Genomic DNA, 18,060 nt, shown 5'->3' with positions numbered 1-18,060 from the left:
AAACTAACTCCTGCAAAATAACGCGAAAAACAGACCTTTTGAAAGCACGAAAAAGTAATAAGGTTAGCCTCTACAGTGGGCCGGTTTCCTAGTTTGACCCGGTATGAAGAATATCGCTGAAAGACGCTACCATGTCTATTGTCTACACATCTTGCTTTTTCCCGAAAAGGCGAGAGCAACCGCACATGCTTCCGAAAAAGCGCCGAGGCCACGTCGCAATAAAACCATAGCGTTGTCGGTCAGCTGTGGTTCTTTCATGACACTTTTCTTAATTTTTAAGTTACTGTAGTTGGTTTTTGCCAAATAAGGTTGCTGAAATGAGCAAAACTCTATGCAGAGTTAATCCTAACATTAGATAGGTTACACAAGGGTCGGCAACCTTTGTGTAGTAGTCGCGGGCCAAAAGCAAACTCAGAAAGGTCTCTGCGGGCCGCACAACATATGTTAAATGAGATTTTATGTTATTACAACTTTATAATAATTGTGAATCAGGTGGGCCTCGGATTTTTTTGCACTTTAAAAACGTGTTTATAATTATGTTGAAAATGAATAAAGAGTTATTCGAAACGTTCAAAATGATACCTACTTACTTCTGTATGGGCTTTGATATTCTTATTATGTTTATAATTACTTTTAAAGAGGCAGTAAAGTTTTGGCGCAAATTCGCTAAAAAGGCGTATACTTGGTTTAAAACTCTAGTCCACACGCCGTCAACCCCCTACTGCTATTAAAAAAGTGTAATAAAACTACTTTGAGAAAACGCGATAAATTTTATAGTTAATCTATTTTAGTGTTTGTGAACCATTTGGGGCACACCTGGCGAGCGAAGCTAGCGAGCGCGATTTTTTTGGTACACCGGTATTTATTTTAAATTTCTTGTTTTTGTTACATTTAAAAAAATGGTTAAAAAATATTTGTCGATTATGTTTGAATACGTTTTCCGTTTGTCCGCGACGCACTTGGCAGCTTTCCACGGCGCAACAGTAAAAAAGCGCTGATCTAGTTCAAAAAGAGCATTAAAACGTAAACACACTGGATGTATAAAGATCATTAGCGCGAAGCGCGAAAACTTTTTGCATTTACACACTTAAAATAGTCAAAAAGTATTTAAAATGGACTCGTGTCTAATTTGTCAAAGAGGCGGCGGGCCGGATGAAGTATATTGGCAGGCTGGTTCTGATACAGATTTGCATTAACAACAAAAAAGCTTTTAATTGTACTTGGATATAAGTTAGTTATTATATAGTCGAGGTCAGCGTACGGCAGGCTGGCAGAATCTTGCCAGCCTTCTGGTGACAAGCATTTTTGGCGAAAATTCTTCGGTTTTTGGTCGCGCCCCTTAAATGATGTGTTCGCCAAAGGAATGTTTGAACCTTGCCATGTTTTGGCGATAAACAAGGCTATTAATAAACGTAGCACCGAAGGCGCAAAAAATTTTGTGACATTAAGTCATTAACAAGTACACAAGGGACATGTGAAGGTACAACCTGGGGCCTGGGGGTGGACGTATATGTCTGTTTTTCTTGCTTTAAAAGTGTTACATAGATAGCTGTTTTCAGGCAAACCTGTGTGAAAACGTGCTGCTCAAAACGAAAAAATATTCTTTGGATAAATTTTCAATTTATATTGCTCGAAATAATGATATTTATAATAAAATTTAATAGAAATGGTCACAGTCACAGTGCCATATTACCTTTGGGATAGATTTGCTGAAAAAAAAGACACAGAAACGTAGCAAAACCAGGCTAAAGAAAACTTTTAGCATTTGCGTAATTAAACCACCAAAAATATACTTTAGGCCTTAGGTGGAAAGCATAGCCTGGTACATCCTTTATATACCGATGCAAATGTTATACCTGTACATTTAACAGGAATGGGGAATTCAACTCAATATACAGGAAATCAACTTAATGTAGAAGTACTTGCCAATTCAAAGTAAAACTGCCAACACGTAACAATTGTAGCCTATGATCAAAAGTGTGTACATTTTAAAATAATAAACAGTCTATAGGCCTTACACTACCATAACTTTTTTCAAAATGACACAAACAAAATTAAGTTCTCCCAATTGTAGTATGTAATGTTATTACATATTTCCGCTGTTCAAAAATATATGTGTGGAAACAACCACAAGGTATTTTGTAAATTGGATTTTGGAAAAAAAACTTAAAAAAAAATATTTTGAAAAATAAATAAAATTTTTTTTTTTGCTTAATTTTTTTGCACCACTTTCTTCGGTTTTCTGGCTGATTCTTTGGCCGACATAGTCGCCAAGTCGCCAGCATTCTGCTATACTGGCGTACGGTCACTTAAGCCGTCTCTGCAAATCTGAAAAACGCCGCTTTGCGCGAGTGCGCGAAACGAATTTTACCATTTTTTTGAAATATTCATTGTATGGCGCCATAAGCTCGAACACCACTACAAAGCTTGAAAATATGTCTTATTTTGGCGAAAATAGGCCATACTACCTAGGGAACCGCGAACCCCCCCCCCCCCCCCTAGATCCGCCCCTGATGCTGAGCATTTAATGATTTCTAAATGAAGGATAATCTGAATCATTGCCAGGTGTAAGTTCATCAAATGGTCGCTTACCTTCATTTGTTTTGTCCGTTCTGCTTTGGTCGACATAGAGTTGGTTTGGTTGATTGACAGGTGGTGCAGCTGCTTGTTGCTTGGCAACCTGCATACAAACATAGCTGGTGAACAAACAGAACAACTCTTATAATTATAAATGCGTATCAAACTGAAGCATGGGCGCAAAGTTTGAAGTTTACCTGGGATTGGGAGGGGTGTTACTGGTGACGTCATAGGCACAGTGACGATTACAGCGCTGGAGTGTGAATAATGTTGTCTCACACAACTGATATTTAGTGCTTTAATTTGAATACTGGTTTATTTTCGTCCATTGTAGAAATCTTAACTTACGATGAGTTTGGTTTTCGATATTTGTTATGCGAAATATTGCTCAGAACTCAAGTTTAACATTGGTTCTAAAATGACAATGTTGTGACTTAAGTTTGACTTGGGCTTAAGTAACTAACGACTTATACTTGTTATTTGTTAAGAAAGACTTGAATTGGACTTAAGTTGCTTGCTAGTGATTTGACTGGGATTAAAGTAATTTTAAATTATCTTGTTTAGAACACTGGGTGTGATGCGACCCCGATGGCGTCTAGCTACAAAACGTTTGAAGTTCCCAGATGCCAACCAGTAGGCTATATTTATCCCATTGTATTCACATGCGATCAAACTAAACTGCTACTAATATCAATCACACCAAATTATAGAAAAAATAGCAACCTGTTGGTCAGTTTGTTGATGTGTCGCTTGTCCAGCAGTCGCTTGTACAGCAAAGGAATCTTGTGCCAACTGTGACTGGGCTTGCTGTGAGTGGAAGCTCCCGGGTCTCAACTGGCTACAAACAAATAAACTTTCATGTTAAGTAGTTTATTAGTAATTATTTTTACCAAAGAACCATAATAAAGTGTTGCTATAAATCTACACAAGGGCTTACTGGCCGCAATCAATACATTTGTCGCAACGTTGTTTTCATTGGGCTTAGGTTACCGACTCTTGATGTAAGCGATTAATCCAATTAAATATGACCTGAACAACTATGATTTCTATGGATAAATGGGCCATGTCTTAGTCGAGGTGAAACATTCTGGCACGACCAAGTCCTAAATATGTTTAGCGTTCCACAAAACTTGTGACAATAAACAGGTTGGTGGTGATAGCAAACCCGTAGCTTGAAGTTGATTGCACTTCTCTTGGAGCAACGCTTGGATGTTGATCGAGCAGCAAGGAGCTTCTCTGTATCTTCTCCTCACACACAGATGCCTGAAAGAATAGCATTTCAATAAATCACAAAAATATTAAAACTATTCCAAACGTCCAAAGCAATTTCTTAATAGAAAGCATTTCACTAATTAGTTAACTAAATTAATTAAAATAAAACTTTTAAACCAAAAATTGCACTACTTAAGCAAAACAGTACAAAATGCTACTGACATTTATTTGTTATAATATATTTAGTTTATTTGTAAACATCAACTGCAATACTTGTGGTGTGGATGGTGCGCCATCAAGTGGTTGCGGAGTTGCCAAGTGCGTCAAAGAACTAGTTGATGGTTCTGACGTTCCTGGGTGAAACATAACATCAAACTTTTCACACATGACAACCTTACATGAATATTTTTCAAACAGCTTCCCAGGATCTATCAAATTATGCTTAGGGCGCAACACCACCAAAGGGTTGCACCAAACAGAAGCTTTAAGCACCAAGAATTGATTTTCAAATTTAACCTAACTTTTGCATATTTTGAAATATGGGCGTAACTAAGGGCATTATTGATAAAAAGGAAAACTTAGCCCGGTTGGTAGAGTGGCGGTCCCGTTAGGCCGAGGTGGTGAGTTCGAATCTCACCGCATGCAGTTTTCTAAAATTAATAATTAAGCGACTATTTCGGTTTGCCATTAAAACCCGGGATGTAATATTTATTTCAATATTTTTTTTTCACGTTTAAGCTTTACAGAGTTGAGCAAGAAATATATTTATGATATCTATTTGTACAAGCTATAGTCAGCAAGATTGTGTAGTGTAATAGTTTTGTAAAAATAGATTCATAACCACAAAGTAATTTCGGAAAAATAATGAAACAAATTTCGTTTAAATTCCCAACCTAACGAACCGAAGCAAATAGAGACAAAATAGTTAAGACTAACCCTTTAATTGCTTTGTTTTTCGCCGGAATATCGCAAGAAAGCTGTTGAAGAACTTCGCAGGCAAACCTGGAAACATTCGGTAACATGATTAATATTGAACACCAGGTTACATGGCAAGCACAAATTGTTAACTGAGGTATATTGCAAAAATTAGGAGTTTAACAACTAGAAATTCAAGAAATATTTATTCAAGAATAAAGTCGTTTTCGATTCTAATACACAGGATTTAATCAGGAAGGGATATTTATTGTTATTAATTATAACACTCGATTTGGTGACACATTGCACCACGACATAAAAGTAAAGGTTTGCAAATCGCATACATTTTCATCATGAAAATAGCTTCTCTATTAAAATGATGTGTTTTTATTTTTTTGCAATTCTTTTTACAATGTATTTTAACCAAACTGTTTGCTCAACAATTTTCTAAAATAGCTAACGTCTTGTTTTTTTCGGCATTTTAATAGTTGTTTTCTTCTTGTAATGCCAAAAATATCAACGATGAACACTAATGCGGTACTTTTATACAACAAAGCATTGTTTAAATCTTAAGGAACTCCTCTATTTCCCATCTATCGTTAATGAGTAACGTTATAAAATAATGATTTGTAATAACGTCATGAAAAAATCATCAGAAACAGCCAATTAACGTCCAGCAAAGCAAAGCAAACTTTTACGACCCAAGGCGAACACGTGCGTCGAAACCGCTTAGTGTGCGATCGTTTACTTCAGGCGAGAAATTAGACCAAGACGGTAAGTATGTGTTGATTTTGATAGAATCATGTTTAGACTATCAGCAGCGCAGTTTCCCAAGTTTCATGTACGGGACTAGCACTAAATTGCAAGCACGTCTTTCACCACCTGCAATACTAAATGAAGATCGTTTTTCCCGGGTTTTATTATGCCACGATTAGCGCAATATCTGCGCCGAGCTGTTTGCCAAAGTCAGCAAAATAATAGAAAAATAAGTTATGTCAATTATACACTAAACACGTGGTCTTACGATATGGTTATAGAGAATAATTTTGAGGTAACAATCATTAAATGCCAATGTTACACCAACATCAGATATTAGCGCGAACAGCGAGGAACATTAGCTGCGCCTAACTCAACGTTTTTGACGATAAGTAAGACGGCTTGACTTTGCGTTGTCTATTGTCGAATACTAAACCTGAACAAATAACAAAAGGCGAAAGAGGAAAACATCCTGCGTTTACAGTCCACCAAACAGGAGACGAAAAACGGCGTTTTCAACCCCCTCCCCCCTGGATACGCTACTAGGTTAAAGTTTTGTCAAAATTAATTATTTTTACGTCAGAATTTTAATCTATTAGGTCAAAATTAATTATTTTTTAGGTAAAAAAAGCGCCTTACATATCAATACAATACATTTCATACTAGCGAAGTAGTTTGTACTACACGGTGTACTTGCTCATGTCACCAAACCAAACTATAATCTAAGAAATCACGGTTAGAAATGGTGTACATACTTCTTTTTTTCTTTTTTCTTTCATCGGATTCTGCATCACTGGAGGATTCATCGGATTCTGCATCACTGGAGGATTCATCGGATTCTGCATCACTGGAGGATTCATCGGATTCTGCATCACTGGAGGATTCATCGGATTCTGCATCACTGGAGGATTCATCGGATTCTGGAACCGTGAAGTTATCTCCGAGTAGAAGCCCACATTGGAACCTTCTCACCATCGCCCAGTGAGGACGAGTCACCAGTTGCTTAACTATCTGACCAAACTCGGCCAAACCCATGTTCTTGCTAATATGGAGGGCTGTGAAGAATTCTTGAAGTAACTGATGTGAAAAATAAAACTTTTTGTCGCCGTCGAAAAGTTTCTGGTTAAAATGAGAATACCCAGGTACTGCGATTATAACATCCTGGACTATGACATCACTTAAACCTTGCTCAGCCATTTGTGGAAAGGTCATAATGACAGTTGAATCCTTTGTAGCGTTGTAAGCGATTTTTGTAAGTTTGTCTTTGATTAGGCTGATGTCATGACCCTTGGCATGTTCTGAGCGTCTCAGGTTTTCAAGTAAAACTATGAAAATCTGAGTGATGTTACAAAGTTCGATGAGATTATCTGTGCCCAAAGCAGCCAATAGGATCAATTGAAGCATGATTGGGGTGAGACAAAGCTCAAGTAACATGGGTGCAAGTTTGGTAAAGCTTTCCCATATTCTCTGGGCTTCATTTTTAGCGAATGCAAAGAATAGTGTTTTCATATTTTCTGGTGTAAACTCATGTACCAAAACAATTTCCTTGGGGCGAAGTAATTTTTGAAGGGTGACTATAGAATGTGGTCTGGAAGTCAAAACTATAGAAATGCCAGGAAAGAATTTTCCAGTGCATAAATTTGCGACTACCTCTTCAACTAACATGGGAGTATCGTATGACGCATTTCTAGGCTTCACATTATCAAGTGACCAAGTTGCCTGATCATAACCATCAAGTATGATACCAAATTTTTCTGGGGACTCGATCATTGCTGCAAATATGGCGTTTCGTTTTCTTCGCTTAACCATGGGTACGCATGATCAACCACAACCTGCCTTAGAGCGACTTTTTCTGACCCATAGAGCATGTTCATGCACAACAGGAGAATCCACTTTATGCAAGAGGTGTTTGACAGTCGTCTGGCAATGGTTGATTTCCCAGAACCAGGAGCCCCAACTAAAGCTGTGTAGCGATGAGGTACTACACTACCATGCCATCGCTCATAACTGACCTCTTTTGAGCCGGAATCGACATACCTTTGTTGTGTGGAAGGCTTATATTTTTCTGTTTTACCGGCTCCACCTCGATAAAAGTTTTCCTCTTTCCTTAGAACTGGATGAACCTGGGGAAAGTTTTCCTGCTCGTAGTTTAGCCCGAGCGAAACAACTTCTTGCTGTGCTCTCTTGAGATCTTCCTTTATAGTTTCCAGTGAAATATCGCCAGAGGTCGAATCTAAAACATAGTTTATTAGGAAAATAGGTTAAACAAGTAAAACGATAGATTCAATAAATTCTGCTTGTATTTGGGACAAATTAAACCTGTTAATTTGGGTTAATGTTCGAGTTTTGGCCCTCAGCAGACATCAACGTCATCGGTTGAGCAAATTAATACCACCTTTAGCTTTAGTTGCCTTAAACATAAACTTATCTTATTGGACGCAATAAGAACAAAGTATTAGCATTAGCTTTTGGTAAAGTAATACCCTTGAAGAAAGGTATATTATAGCTGCAAAAAAATTAATCAACTGTGAGAGGTAACACACAATAAGTATAATTAGCCCAGCAATATCTTTATCTTTATTTGCAATGCTTTAATTAGGTTTTTATAACCCAAGGAGAGGTGCATGTATGCAAGGCCTTAAATTATTTTGTGGATGACTCTATATATATTTCTTTGCTGGGTTAAGGTTGATTCTTAGGTACTGAGCAGATGCTTTAGCACTTATTTTCGGGGGGTCGATCAATTCTTCAACGCAATAACCTTAATTTAAAACCGGATGTTGTTCGGTCATTATGGGACGGGTGACCTTTCTGGTGACAAGCATTTTTTTGATAACATAGATAGCTGTTTTCAGGCAAACTTGTGTGAAAACGTGCAGATTGAAATAAAGATATTTATAATAAAATGCTAAAAATTGTCACAGTCACAGATTTGTTGAAAACAAAGACACATAAACCTAGCAAAACCAGGCTAAAGAAAATTGTTTGCATTTGCGTAATTAAACAACCTAAAATATACTTTAGGCCTTAGGTCAGTGCTTCTCAACCTATGGGTCGCGACCCGAAATTGTGGCGACGTTTGATTTGGTTGGGTTGCCGACCGCAGTAGCTCACATGTTTATACTATTTGAGATTGGTTCTAAAAAAAAATTTCTCAATTTGGAAAATTAGGGAAGCAATACAAATAATGTCTTATAATAATTATTACATTCGAAATTCTTTATGCCAATGTCTATTTTTAGCACGCTTACAAGAAAAAGCAATTGGGTCGCCAAAGCTTAGTTGTCATACTTACGCTTAATATTTGGGTCGCCGCAAAAAAAAGGTTGAGAAGCACTGGCTTAGGTGAAGAAGCATAGCCTGGTACATCCTTAATATGCCGGTGCGAATGTTATACCAGTACATTTAACAGGAATGGGAAATTCAACTCAATATACAGGAAATCAACTCAATGTAGAAGTACTTGCCAATTTAAAGTAAAACTGCTAACACGTAGCAATTGTATGAAAAGTGTGTACTTTTTAAAATAATAAACAGTCTATATGCCTTACACTAGCTTTTTCTCACTAAACAAAGTGCTTAACACTAGGTAACTTTTTTCAAAATGACACAACAAAATTAATTTCTGCCAACTGTAGTGTGTAATGTTATTACATATTTCCGCTGTTCAAAAATAGATGTGATAAAATATGTGTGGAAACAACCACAAGGTATTTTGTAAATTGGAAGTAGAAAAAAAATTTTTTTTTAAAGTTTTGAAAAAAAAAGAAAAAAAAATTGTAATTAAAAAATTTTTTTTTGAATTTTTAAATTTTTTTTTTTACTTTTTTTTTTTGCACCAATTTCTCCGTTTTTTTGGCTGATTCTTTGGCCGACATAGTCGTCAAGTCGCCAGCATTCTGCCATACTGCAGGTGACTTACATAAATTGCCAAGTGGACAGATTTCACAATTTCCTTGCACATTATCAAATAACCTTATTGATTTTGAATCAACTTTATCTTCCATAAAGTATATTTTATCACCTTCCCGTAGTTAAACACAAAAGTAATACACTGGATTTAATATCTACATCAGGGGCGGGCAATATACGGACCCAACCCATGATTTTGAGCGGCCCGCAGACAGTTTCCGGTCTTACATGATAATAGGTGGATCATTTTCCCACATCGTCCCGCCGACTGGAGAAGGTACCCGCCCCTGGGCTACATAAACATTAAAGTAAAAATAGTGTTTAAAGATTCTTTAATGCGCAAATAAATTCAAAGATTATTCCACGACTTTTGGAAAAACATCCTTTCATTTAATAATTATGCAACAATTAAAAACATTTAAATATTGAAAGACTTTCTGGCAACCCTGAATAGCTAGCCAAGCTGCTCAAAACATTCCTATAGCCCAGTGGTCTCCAAACACTTTATTCACCAACGTCAATTTACATGAAATGAAAACAGCATTAATATGCGACCCCAGTTTGTTTGCTAATAAGTAATGCCTGAATTAAATATCACAAGAGATTGATTATGCTTAAGTATATAAACAATTCCAGAAAACTGTGGCTACACATGTGTAGTAAGATGAGAAGTTTAAATTAACACCTAGATTCACACACATGAAAAAAAAATTAAAAATAAATGTTAAAAAATATATGTCTAATATTTTTGAATAGGTTTTCTGTTTGTCCGCGAAGCACTTGGCAGCCTTTCATATCAAATCATCTTTGATTTGGCAGCATTTTCATATCAAATCATCACAAAAATTGAAATTTTGTAACCACCCGTCCCAGATTTTCATGATATTTACGTTGTGCAAAATATGGATCAAAAAAATACGTTAACAAAAAAAAAAACTGCAAAAATTCCAATCCGTTAGGAAGTTACAAGATTTTGAAATTTGATCACTAGAGGGGGTTTTTGGACACCCGAAAAACGCAAATGTACATTTAAATGCAATAAATTAAGTGAAAATGGAAGCAAAATTTGTTTCCTACCATTTTTTGGGTCAAAATTGCATTTGGAGGAGTGTTAGAGGCCTTTAGGGGCACTTAAAGAGAAACAATTCTCCACGTATCAAGCTAAATTGCTTAAGTCTGCAAATATTTAGGAACCCATTTTTTTTTTATATACCAAGAACTTCCAAAAAAGCTTAAAATGGAAAATTAGACTTGTGGAAAAAATTAGACAATGCACTAATTTGTCTATAAATTGAACTTAATCTTAGCGCTGCAAAACGTGAACAAACCAAATGCTGTTATACTATTCTCGCACTTACGTAGTTAAAATAGTCAAAAAGCATTTGACATGGACTCGTGTATAGTTTGTCGAAGAGTCAGCGGGCCCGATGAATTACAGAGACTACTTGGTTTATTGCTATTAAGACACGTGACCCAATTACATAAAAAAAACACGCAGCTTCGACTGGTGAGTTAAACCCTGACAAAAACGAACAAAAAACGATAATGACTTATGAAAAGGGGGGTCCGAACCTCCACCCCTGGATACGCAACTGTGCAAAACTAACACCTGAAAACATTCAACAATCGTAACCCCGCCTAGTTTTACTTGGTAATTCAGTAAATGACCCAGCAAATAAAATAAATCTGTAGTTTGGGTTAATTATAGCAAAAATTTACATTGATATCAGAAAAACAGTTGTTTCGTTAAAAGAAACAAATTTGACGATAAAGGGGCATTTCCCAAAACGCAGATAGAACCAAAATGTTGTGAGGAAAATTGCGCACATTGCTTGTAATCACACAAATAGAAGATATCACAAATAAGTCACTAGTTAGACATTGTTTAACGTGTTGATAAACACGTAACAGACATATTTCAGGAAACGAAAATGAATTATTAAAGTTTAAATGAAGTAAAATATTCAAGTTTTATCCACAAACCTGCTTCAGTGATGTTGTCATTTGCTTGGACGTTTGCTTGTGGAAGATGAATGTGAACATCACCGCTGGTGAGAAGTAAGTTTTCAGCTTGTACGTTATGCACATGATGCTCTTTGGTTGTATGAGTGTGAAACTCTTTCGTCTCATGAGTGTGAAACTCTTTCGTCTCATGAGTGTGAAACTCTTTCGTCTCATGAGTGTGAAACTCTTTTGTCTCATGAGTGTGAAACTCTTTTGTCTCATGAGTGATTTGTTGTTGAACTTGAGCACCAAGGAAAAGGTTTTGCACTTGAAGTTGGTTCTGTTAATGACACAAACAAATTATATTACCATTGAGCTGAACATCAATTATTGCAACAAATTGGTGTTAAACATCTGTTGCACTTGACTTAATAAAAGTGTCTTTTGCAGCTGTGAAAAAAAAATTACATTATTAGTTACAAGTGATTGCATTAACCCAGAGCTGCCAAATGTAGGTGTGTAGGTTTATAATAGGGCTCAAACTACCCAGAAATTCGACAAAGTTATTTTGCAATAATTGTACAAAATCAGCTGATAAAACCACAATAAAGATAATGCAACATCTGAGACCAGTAGCTAGGTTTTAGTTGAACAATACAACCCGGGTGCTTCCAAATTACTTACACATTAGTTAAACAAACATGACAAATATCTCAACACACTCTATTAGGGCACGTCAAATGATTCATCGCACATTTTATATCAACTTAAGAAAGGACAACCGTTAAATCACTACCACATCATTAACATTATTATTACATCACTAACACTAGCGCTAACTAAACGGTTGCACAGTGCACACATTTTGTTTGGCTAAACGAAAGTCACAGATATCAAACATATTTTGCACAATATTACAGTTTTACAACTAAGCATTCTTTTTCACTGAGCATGTTGATATTAATATGAACAAAATGCTTCTATGATATAGATTAGGGGTTCCCAACACGTTTTAAAGGCGACCCATTTTTGAAAAAAATCAGTTCGGTAAAATCTCGTGACCCAAGCAATTTGTCACATTTATAAGCCATACAAGATTGCGTTGCATGCAAACAGCACTGTAAAGTGCCTTTTCAGAAAATAAAATGTTTAACCACATAGTTGAAAATAAAACCGAATTTTGTCAGAATTAAACTTTAACCACTAGAAAAAATTTAAGCAATCTTTTACCAAACCCTAACTTCATCACTAACTCCACCAATAACTCTAACCCAAAGCCAATTTTTAACCCAACCTATTACCCAAACCCAACCCCAAACATGGAAAATCAGTACGGTAAATGTGGCGGCCAACAAACTGTGCCGGTCAAATTATGTCGTTTAGGTTTTATTCCATAATTTTTTATATTGCCTATTTATTATGTCTATTATCTTAGTACTATGGTACTATTAATAGTCCAGCTTTAGATATTGTTACTTTATAGATGAATGTGTGTTCACAAATTATGCAATTGTGAAACTCACCAAGTCAATGTTCTGATCATCTGGAGCTCCGTTGCCTTCTTCTTGATTATCGGCCATTCTCTTTCTTTCATGCAAACCCTAAGCAAAAGCAACTTAATGAAACAACCTACAGCAAATAAATTACTACTCACAACCCTAAATAAACCAAAAAAAGTCTACACCAGTCATCTTCATTGAATAAAAGGCCAACCAGCAAAATCGTAGAATACTACATTTGGTGTAAAATGTAGTGAAGTTAAAAGGTTTTAAATACAAAGTCATATAGAAATAGATTTTTTTTGAATATAAAGTTACATGCCTTTTCAGTTGTACAATTGAACAGCTATAACAACACTTAAATTGTTTAACAGCTTTTTAACATAAGTTGGTGCTATGATGAATGTTGGGTATTAGTTCAGCACTTAAAGCCAAGCAACAAAGCAAACGCATACAAAATTATACAGGATTCTATTGAAGTTCTAATGCTTTGCAAGGCAGTGCTTATACAAGCCAAAATACTTGCAAATCTGAGTTAATCTTATTGATATTTGATATGTGTACCATTGTTCAGTCCAACTTCACAAAGGTTGGACATTACCATAAATATACTATTCATGTACAGCAGGGGACATTTTTGGGGATGCGACCCCTCAACGCAATTTATTAAAACTCATGCCCTTTTTATAGCCACACTGATCAGCATAAACAGGCAGTTTCTTCATATAAATAAAAACATAGCTACCAACAATGAGGGGCTTAAATGAAAATCCGGCAAATTATGTGAAATTATTTTAATACCTATGCTTATCTTTAGGTAAAAGTTAGCTTGAAATATTTTAAAACCCATGTTTTTCTGCAGTAATGTTAGCTTGAAGTGTAATTATGTTGGCATCTAAAGCACATTCAAGTTGTTTAGAAGGTGAGTTGTAGATTGCTAGGTGCACATTAATTGCCAATAAGATTTTGTACAGCACAGCATGTGCGACCGTCTGCATGGCACATTTTCTTTTAACGGCAAAAAAACTATTTAAACAACAAAATAGTGCACGAAATAAAACAGGAATAAAATAATGTTTTTTTTGGAATAAAATAAAGTTTGTTAGACACAACTGAAAAGTATGTTTCGGAGATATTCTGTTAGCAAACGTTTTTCTTGAAAATACCTTTGTGCCCCCTTGCAAACCCTTCATGTGCCTGTAGGGGGGCACATCGCCCACTTTACAACCCCTGGTGTACAGTAGTGAGAGTTAAAAGTATAAGCTACTTTAAGTGGTAAACAAATACACAAAACTTAGTTATTGCAGACAGCCACTCACCTCACTAAATACTTTATTTCTTCTTCTTCAGGAAATATCACAAATCACAAGTTTCAACAAGTACTGGTTTACTTACTACTAACAACAAGAAAAACCTGCAATAAAACACATTTAAATCTTCATGCAATATGAGCTTCATAAATCTGATTGTTTCAGCATTATACTTTATTGTTTTCACATTCACACTTAGGTAAGCCTGGATGCCTTGGTGCGCAAAGTTGTTAGTTTACAGTAAAGGTCACCAAGTACGACCAGATGCAGCCTGTCCGGTTGATTTTATCGACCAGCGGCAACATATATACTCAACGAAGGTAACATATAGTAAGTTAATAAGTTTGACAGCTGTTACCGGCCCCAAGCGTCAGGTATTACAGTTATCCAGTTCTTTGTTAAAAAGTATGGTGGCACCAGGTATAGAGGGTTATATTTGCTCAAACAGATTTTATTTCAGTAAAGACTGATGAATAAGTTTAAAGAGTGAAATGACAACATTGTTTTGTGTAGATTCCTGTATCCAGGAAAATAATGAATGAATTGTTTTTCGCTCCACTCTTGAAAATCTAAAAATAAAACTGGTTCTTGAGTAACAAACTAATGCCCTTAGGTTAATATTAAACACAACTCAACCAAACGAACAAACTTGAAAGAGCACAGTGCATGTTTCATTTCTATAGTTGGGCTTAGTAAAGGTAGTACCTGTTATAACAAATATACTTAGTATTCGTAAAATTACAAACAAGCTTGTGATATCTTTAAGCACCAACAGTTTAACAACATGGTTGATAATGTTCAAGGCCAAGGGTTAGGCAATTACAAACTTGTAAAATGGGAAACTCACAACAGTACCTAAAGCAGAAAAATCTATAAAGCATAGTGCCAATGACATGATAAAGCCAAATACTAAGTAATATCCACGACAGAGTAATATCTAAATCGTCGGAATAAGTATTAAATTCATCGGAATGAGGCCTAAATGTCCCAAATAAAGTCTAAAACTGTAGGAAGAGGGTAGGGGACGGGGGCCATGGGTCTGGCACCGGCCGTTTTGAAGTCGGCATTTGTGCGCCTTAGATTGAATGGCGCCTTTTTTAACAAGGGTTAGGCAATTACATAACTGGATCCGTCCCTGGAAAGAGTGGTGTGTATATAAATGTTCAAACATATAGAAAGTCATGCTTGTTTCCTGAGGTTTGAGTTGCAGATCCCAAAATAAGTGTTTTAAACAAAATAAGCCGGGCTGCATTTGCCCAGGACTGTTCTAGACAGCCATTATAACTTGGTATAAGCACATAATGTTACAACAACTAGGCTTGGCATGGAGATTAATTTTCAACAATTCCTTCAATTATGTCAAAAAATGTCTAAGCATTAAATCTAACACACAATATTTTTGTCAACAAAAAAAAAAATGATAAACTGGGTAAATACATTAAAAAACTGTCGCATATTTAGATGTACAAAGACATATTTAGATGCAGAATTAGGCCATGTCTGAACAAAAGAAAATAATTATAAGCAATGCTTTTAAATGATATTAGCTTGCAAACATGAGAGAAACCTAATCATTATTGAAAAAAACAAGCATGGGCGCTGGTCTAGAATCCTACCACAATGATTAAATCAACGCACAATATTTGGGTAAGGGTGCGAGTTAGCGTTTGCGTGTTGTTGGGTCAAGTATTATTATATTCATTATTTAATAATATTACTTGACCCACCCTCACCCAAACAGTAACCGACACCCTAACCCACATATTGTGCATTGCTTAATAATTATTTCAACAATGTGGTAGGATTCTAGACCAGCGCCCAAGCATGTTATTTGCAGAACTTAATGAACCGAAAATCAGTTTGTTTAGATGTTATAAAATTTTAAGTAAAAATATATATATATATTTTTTAAAACATAACACAATATAAGCATCGTTGATGCAGGTTGTGGATTGTACAGTGCACCACTTGCCTAGAACAGTTGGTTTTTATTTTTTTTTATTAGCGTACTTCTTGACTTATATTGTGTGTTAGATACTGATAATGCTTTTAGTAGCGAAATATATTTATCATATTATAACATATAAACAAACTGATTTTAAAGTCCTGTATTAAGTTTTATCTTATTATTGATGTGCAGCCAGAATCGTTTGTTTTCATCATTCGGATTCAGGAAGATTCTGCTATTGATAAAAAATTCAGATTATTAGCATGTTACGTGATATGAAACCCTTTTTCATGTTACAGTTTTATGGTTAAATTAAGATGCTCATACAGATAAAATATAATGTAAATCTACTAGATTGGGAGTCAGTAACTTTCCTTTACAACCTACAATTCTGTTACATATATACGAGATAGTTAGTGTAAACTGGTGAAATACAGGCTGTAGAGTCCAGGCCGGACTCGGGACTCGACGAAATCGCACATTTGACCGGAGTCGGACTCTCGTTTATTTTTTTGACCGGAGTCGGACTCGGGTTATTTTTAACCGACTCCGCAGCCCTGGTTTCCACAAAGGTTTTATTTAAAGAATCGCCCGAATTTATAGAGAATAAATATTCAAACTTGGGCTAAATCCACATTACGTCCAGTTGCCATAATATTTCAAATGCAAATTAGCTATTAAATTAAATAAGCTCGTTTTGAATGGCTATTTTTTGTGGCCAGTGAAACAATAACATAATAAATTCACCAAATAAGCAAATAACTTTGTTTTACTTTTAGTTCATTCCTGTTTGGGATTGTGAGGTGAATTTGGCCACTTACCTTTGCCGCAATAATGAACTTTACGTCATAATGAGCAGCTGGTGTTTGGATGCAAGGTGACGTCATAGTGAGCAGCTGGTGTTTGGATGCAAGGTGACGTCATAGTGAGCAGCTGGTGTTTGGATGTAAAGTGACGTCAAGGCGGTATGGCACGGATTCCACAACGATGGAAAGTTGAACGCGACGCATTATTGCATTTACGCCCAAACATTCGAGCAACCGACGTTTATTCGCACATCACGTGACTATGCAGCGGACACAAAATGGCGCCCGTGCTCTTCAACCGGTGTGTACGGTGCCCAAAGCCCACCCCTAACCCTAACCCCACTAATAATTTCAACCCTAACCCAAATTCTAACCGCAACAGTTTGGTGTCCAAACAGCGGCATTAAAACATGCTAAAAGAACAACCAAGTAGTGAACAGTTATAAATAGCGTTACTCATCAGGGTTGCTTTCAAATACTATTAATTTCAATTTGGTTTGTGGTTAAGTATAAACGTTAACTTGCTTCTGCAAGCAAAAACAGATATGGGCCGAAAGTTTCCAGCCTTAATTATGTCTCAGTTACGTAAGGATTAGTTGCCAGGGTTTCATTTTTTTACACGTTAGTTTGGTAAAGACTATGCAAAATTAATTTTCGAATCGTTTTGCCATCAAATATTTAATTTTTTCTCTTCCAAACAAAAATCCTATTCCCAGAGAAAGTGGCAAACTGGCAATCGACGCCTAAAGCCTTTACCTTTGAGAAAAGTTTCAAGCTTTTTTAACTTATGGTCCAATCTGGCGACATAGTTCACGAACGTCATATAAATGAAGCTTCTAGCAATGCCTCCCTGCTTTACGATGGGTGAAACTTTATTTTATACTGGCCTTGCCTCTTCATGTAATACCGCGATAATAAATTCACATACGGCAAGGTATTGGGAAATGATCGAAAAGTATATTTGATAAATAGAATTTACGTAGATAATGCGTACGGCCATGCAATTAAATTGGGCCAGGTGACATTTTTAAAATGCAAATATAATCATTCTCTTAACATAATTTAACGCTTGTGGTTTATGTGCCTAATTCGCCACCTATTAAATCGAAAGTTTGGCCAATTTAAACCAAATAAACGCAGTGTTCTTGAAGATTTGTTCAGTATGAAGCCATGTTATGACG

At 36.0% G+C, this 18,060-nt stretch overlaps 2 protein-coding genes and 1 long non-coding RNA gene across 5 annotated transcripts in view; all 3 read right to left on the bottom strand.

The window, feature by feature from the left end:
* Window positions 1-2,588: 2,588 nt before the first annotated feature.
* LOC146157711 (uncharacterized) lies at window positions 2,589-4,144 on the bottom strand. The gene is made up of 3 exons (XR_014494717.1): window positions 4,063-4,144; window positions 3,301-3,840; window positions 2,589-2,680 (listed from the first exon to the last, which is right to left on the bottom strand). It is a non-coding gene; the product is annotated as an uncharacterized LOC146157711 (long non-coding RNA).
* A 576-nt stretch (window positions 4,145-4,720) lies between these two features.
* On the bottom strand, window positions 4,721-7,125 carry LOC146157710 (uncharacterized). The gene is made up of 2 exons (XM_083383597.1): window positions 6,216-7,125; window positions 4,721-4,791 (listed from the first exon to the last, which is right to left on the bottom strand). The coding sequence occupies exons 1-2, from the start codon at window positions 7,123-7,125 to the stop codon at window positions 4,721-4,723; spliced, it is 981 nt and encodes a 326-aa protein (XP_083239723.1).
* A 90-nt stretch (window positions 7,126-7,215) lies between these two features.
* Window positions 7,216-18,060, bottom strand: part of LOC146157708 (uncharacterized) — an 89,723-nt gene continuing 78,878 nt past the window's right edge. Inside the window, exons 1-5 of one of the 3 annotated variants that reach the window (XM_083384395.1) lie at window positions 14,135-14,305; window positions 12,840-12,917; window positions 11,604-11,656; window positions 11,356-11,555; window positions 7,216-7,693 (exon numbers count right to left, since the gene is read on the bottom strand). In XM_083384395.1, coding sequence (XP_083240521.1) covers window positions 7,227-7,693; window positions 11,356-11,555; window positions 11,604-11,656; window positions 12,840-12,896 — 777 coding nt within the window. In that variant the 5' untranslated portion in view covers window positions 12,897-12,917; window positions 14,135-14,305 and the 3' untranslated portion in view covers window positions 7,216-7,226. Of the gene's footprint in view, window positions 7,694-11,355; window positions 11,657-12,839; window positions 12,918-14,134; window positions 14,306-18,060 lie in introns of those variants that run through there. The other 2 variants (XM_083384394.1, XM_083384396.1) reach the window with 2 other exon arrangements.

This window comes from Ascidiella aspersa, chromosome 3 (genome assembly GCF_963924565.1).
Source record: "Ascidiella aspersa chromosome 3, kaAscAspe10.2, whole genome shotgun sequence".
NCBI classification, from domain to species: domain Eukaryota; kingdom Metazoa; phylum Chordata; class Ascidiacea; order Phlebobranchia; family Ascidiidae; genus Ascidiella; species Ascidiella aspersa.
Note: the sequence above shows the minus strand (reverse complement) of the source record. Positions and strands in the feature narration are given on the sequence as shown.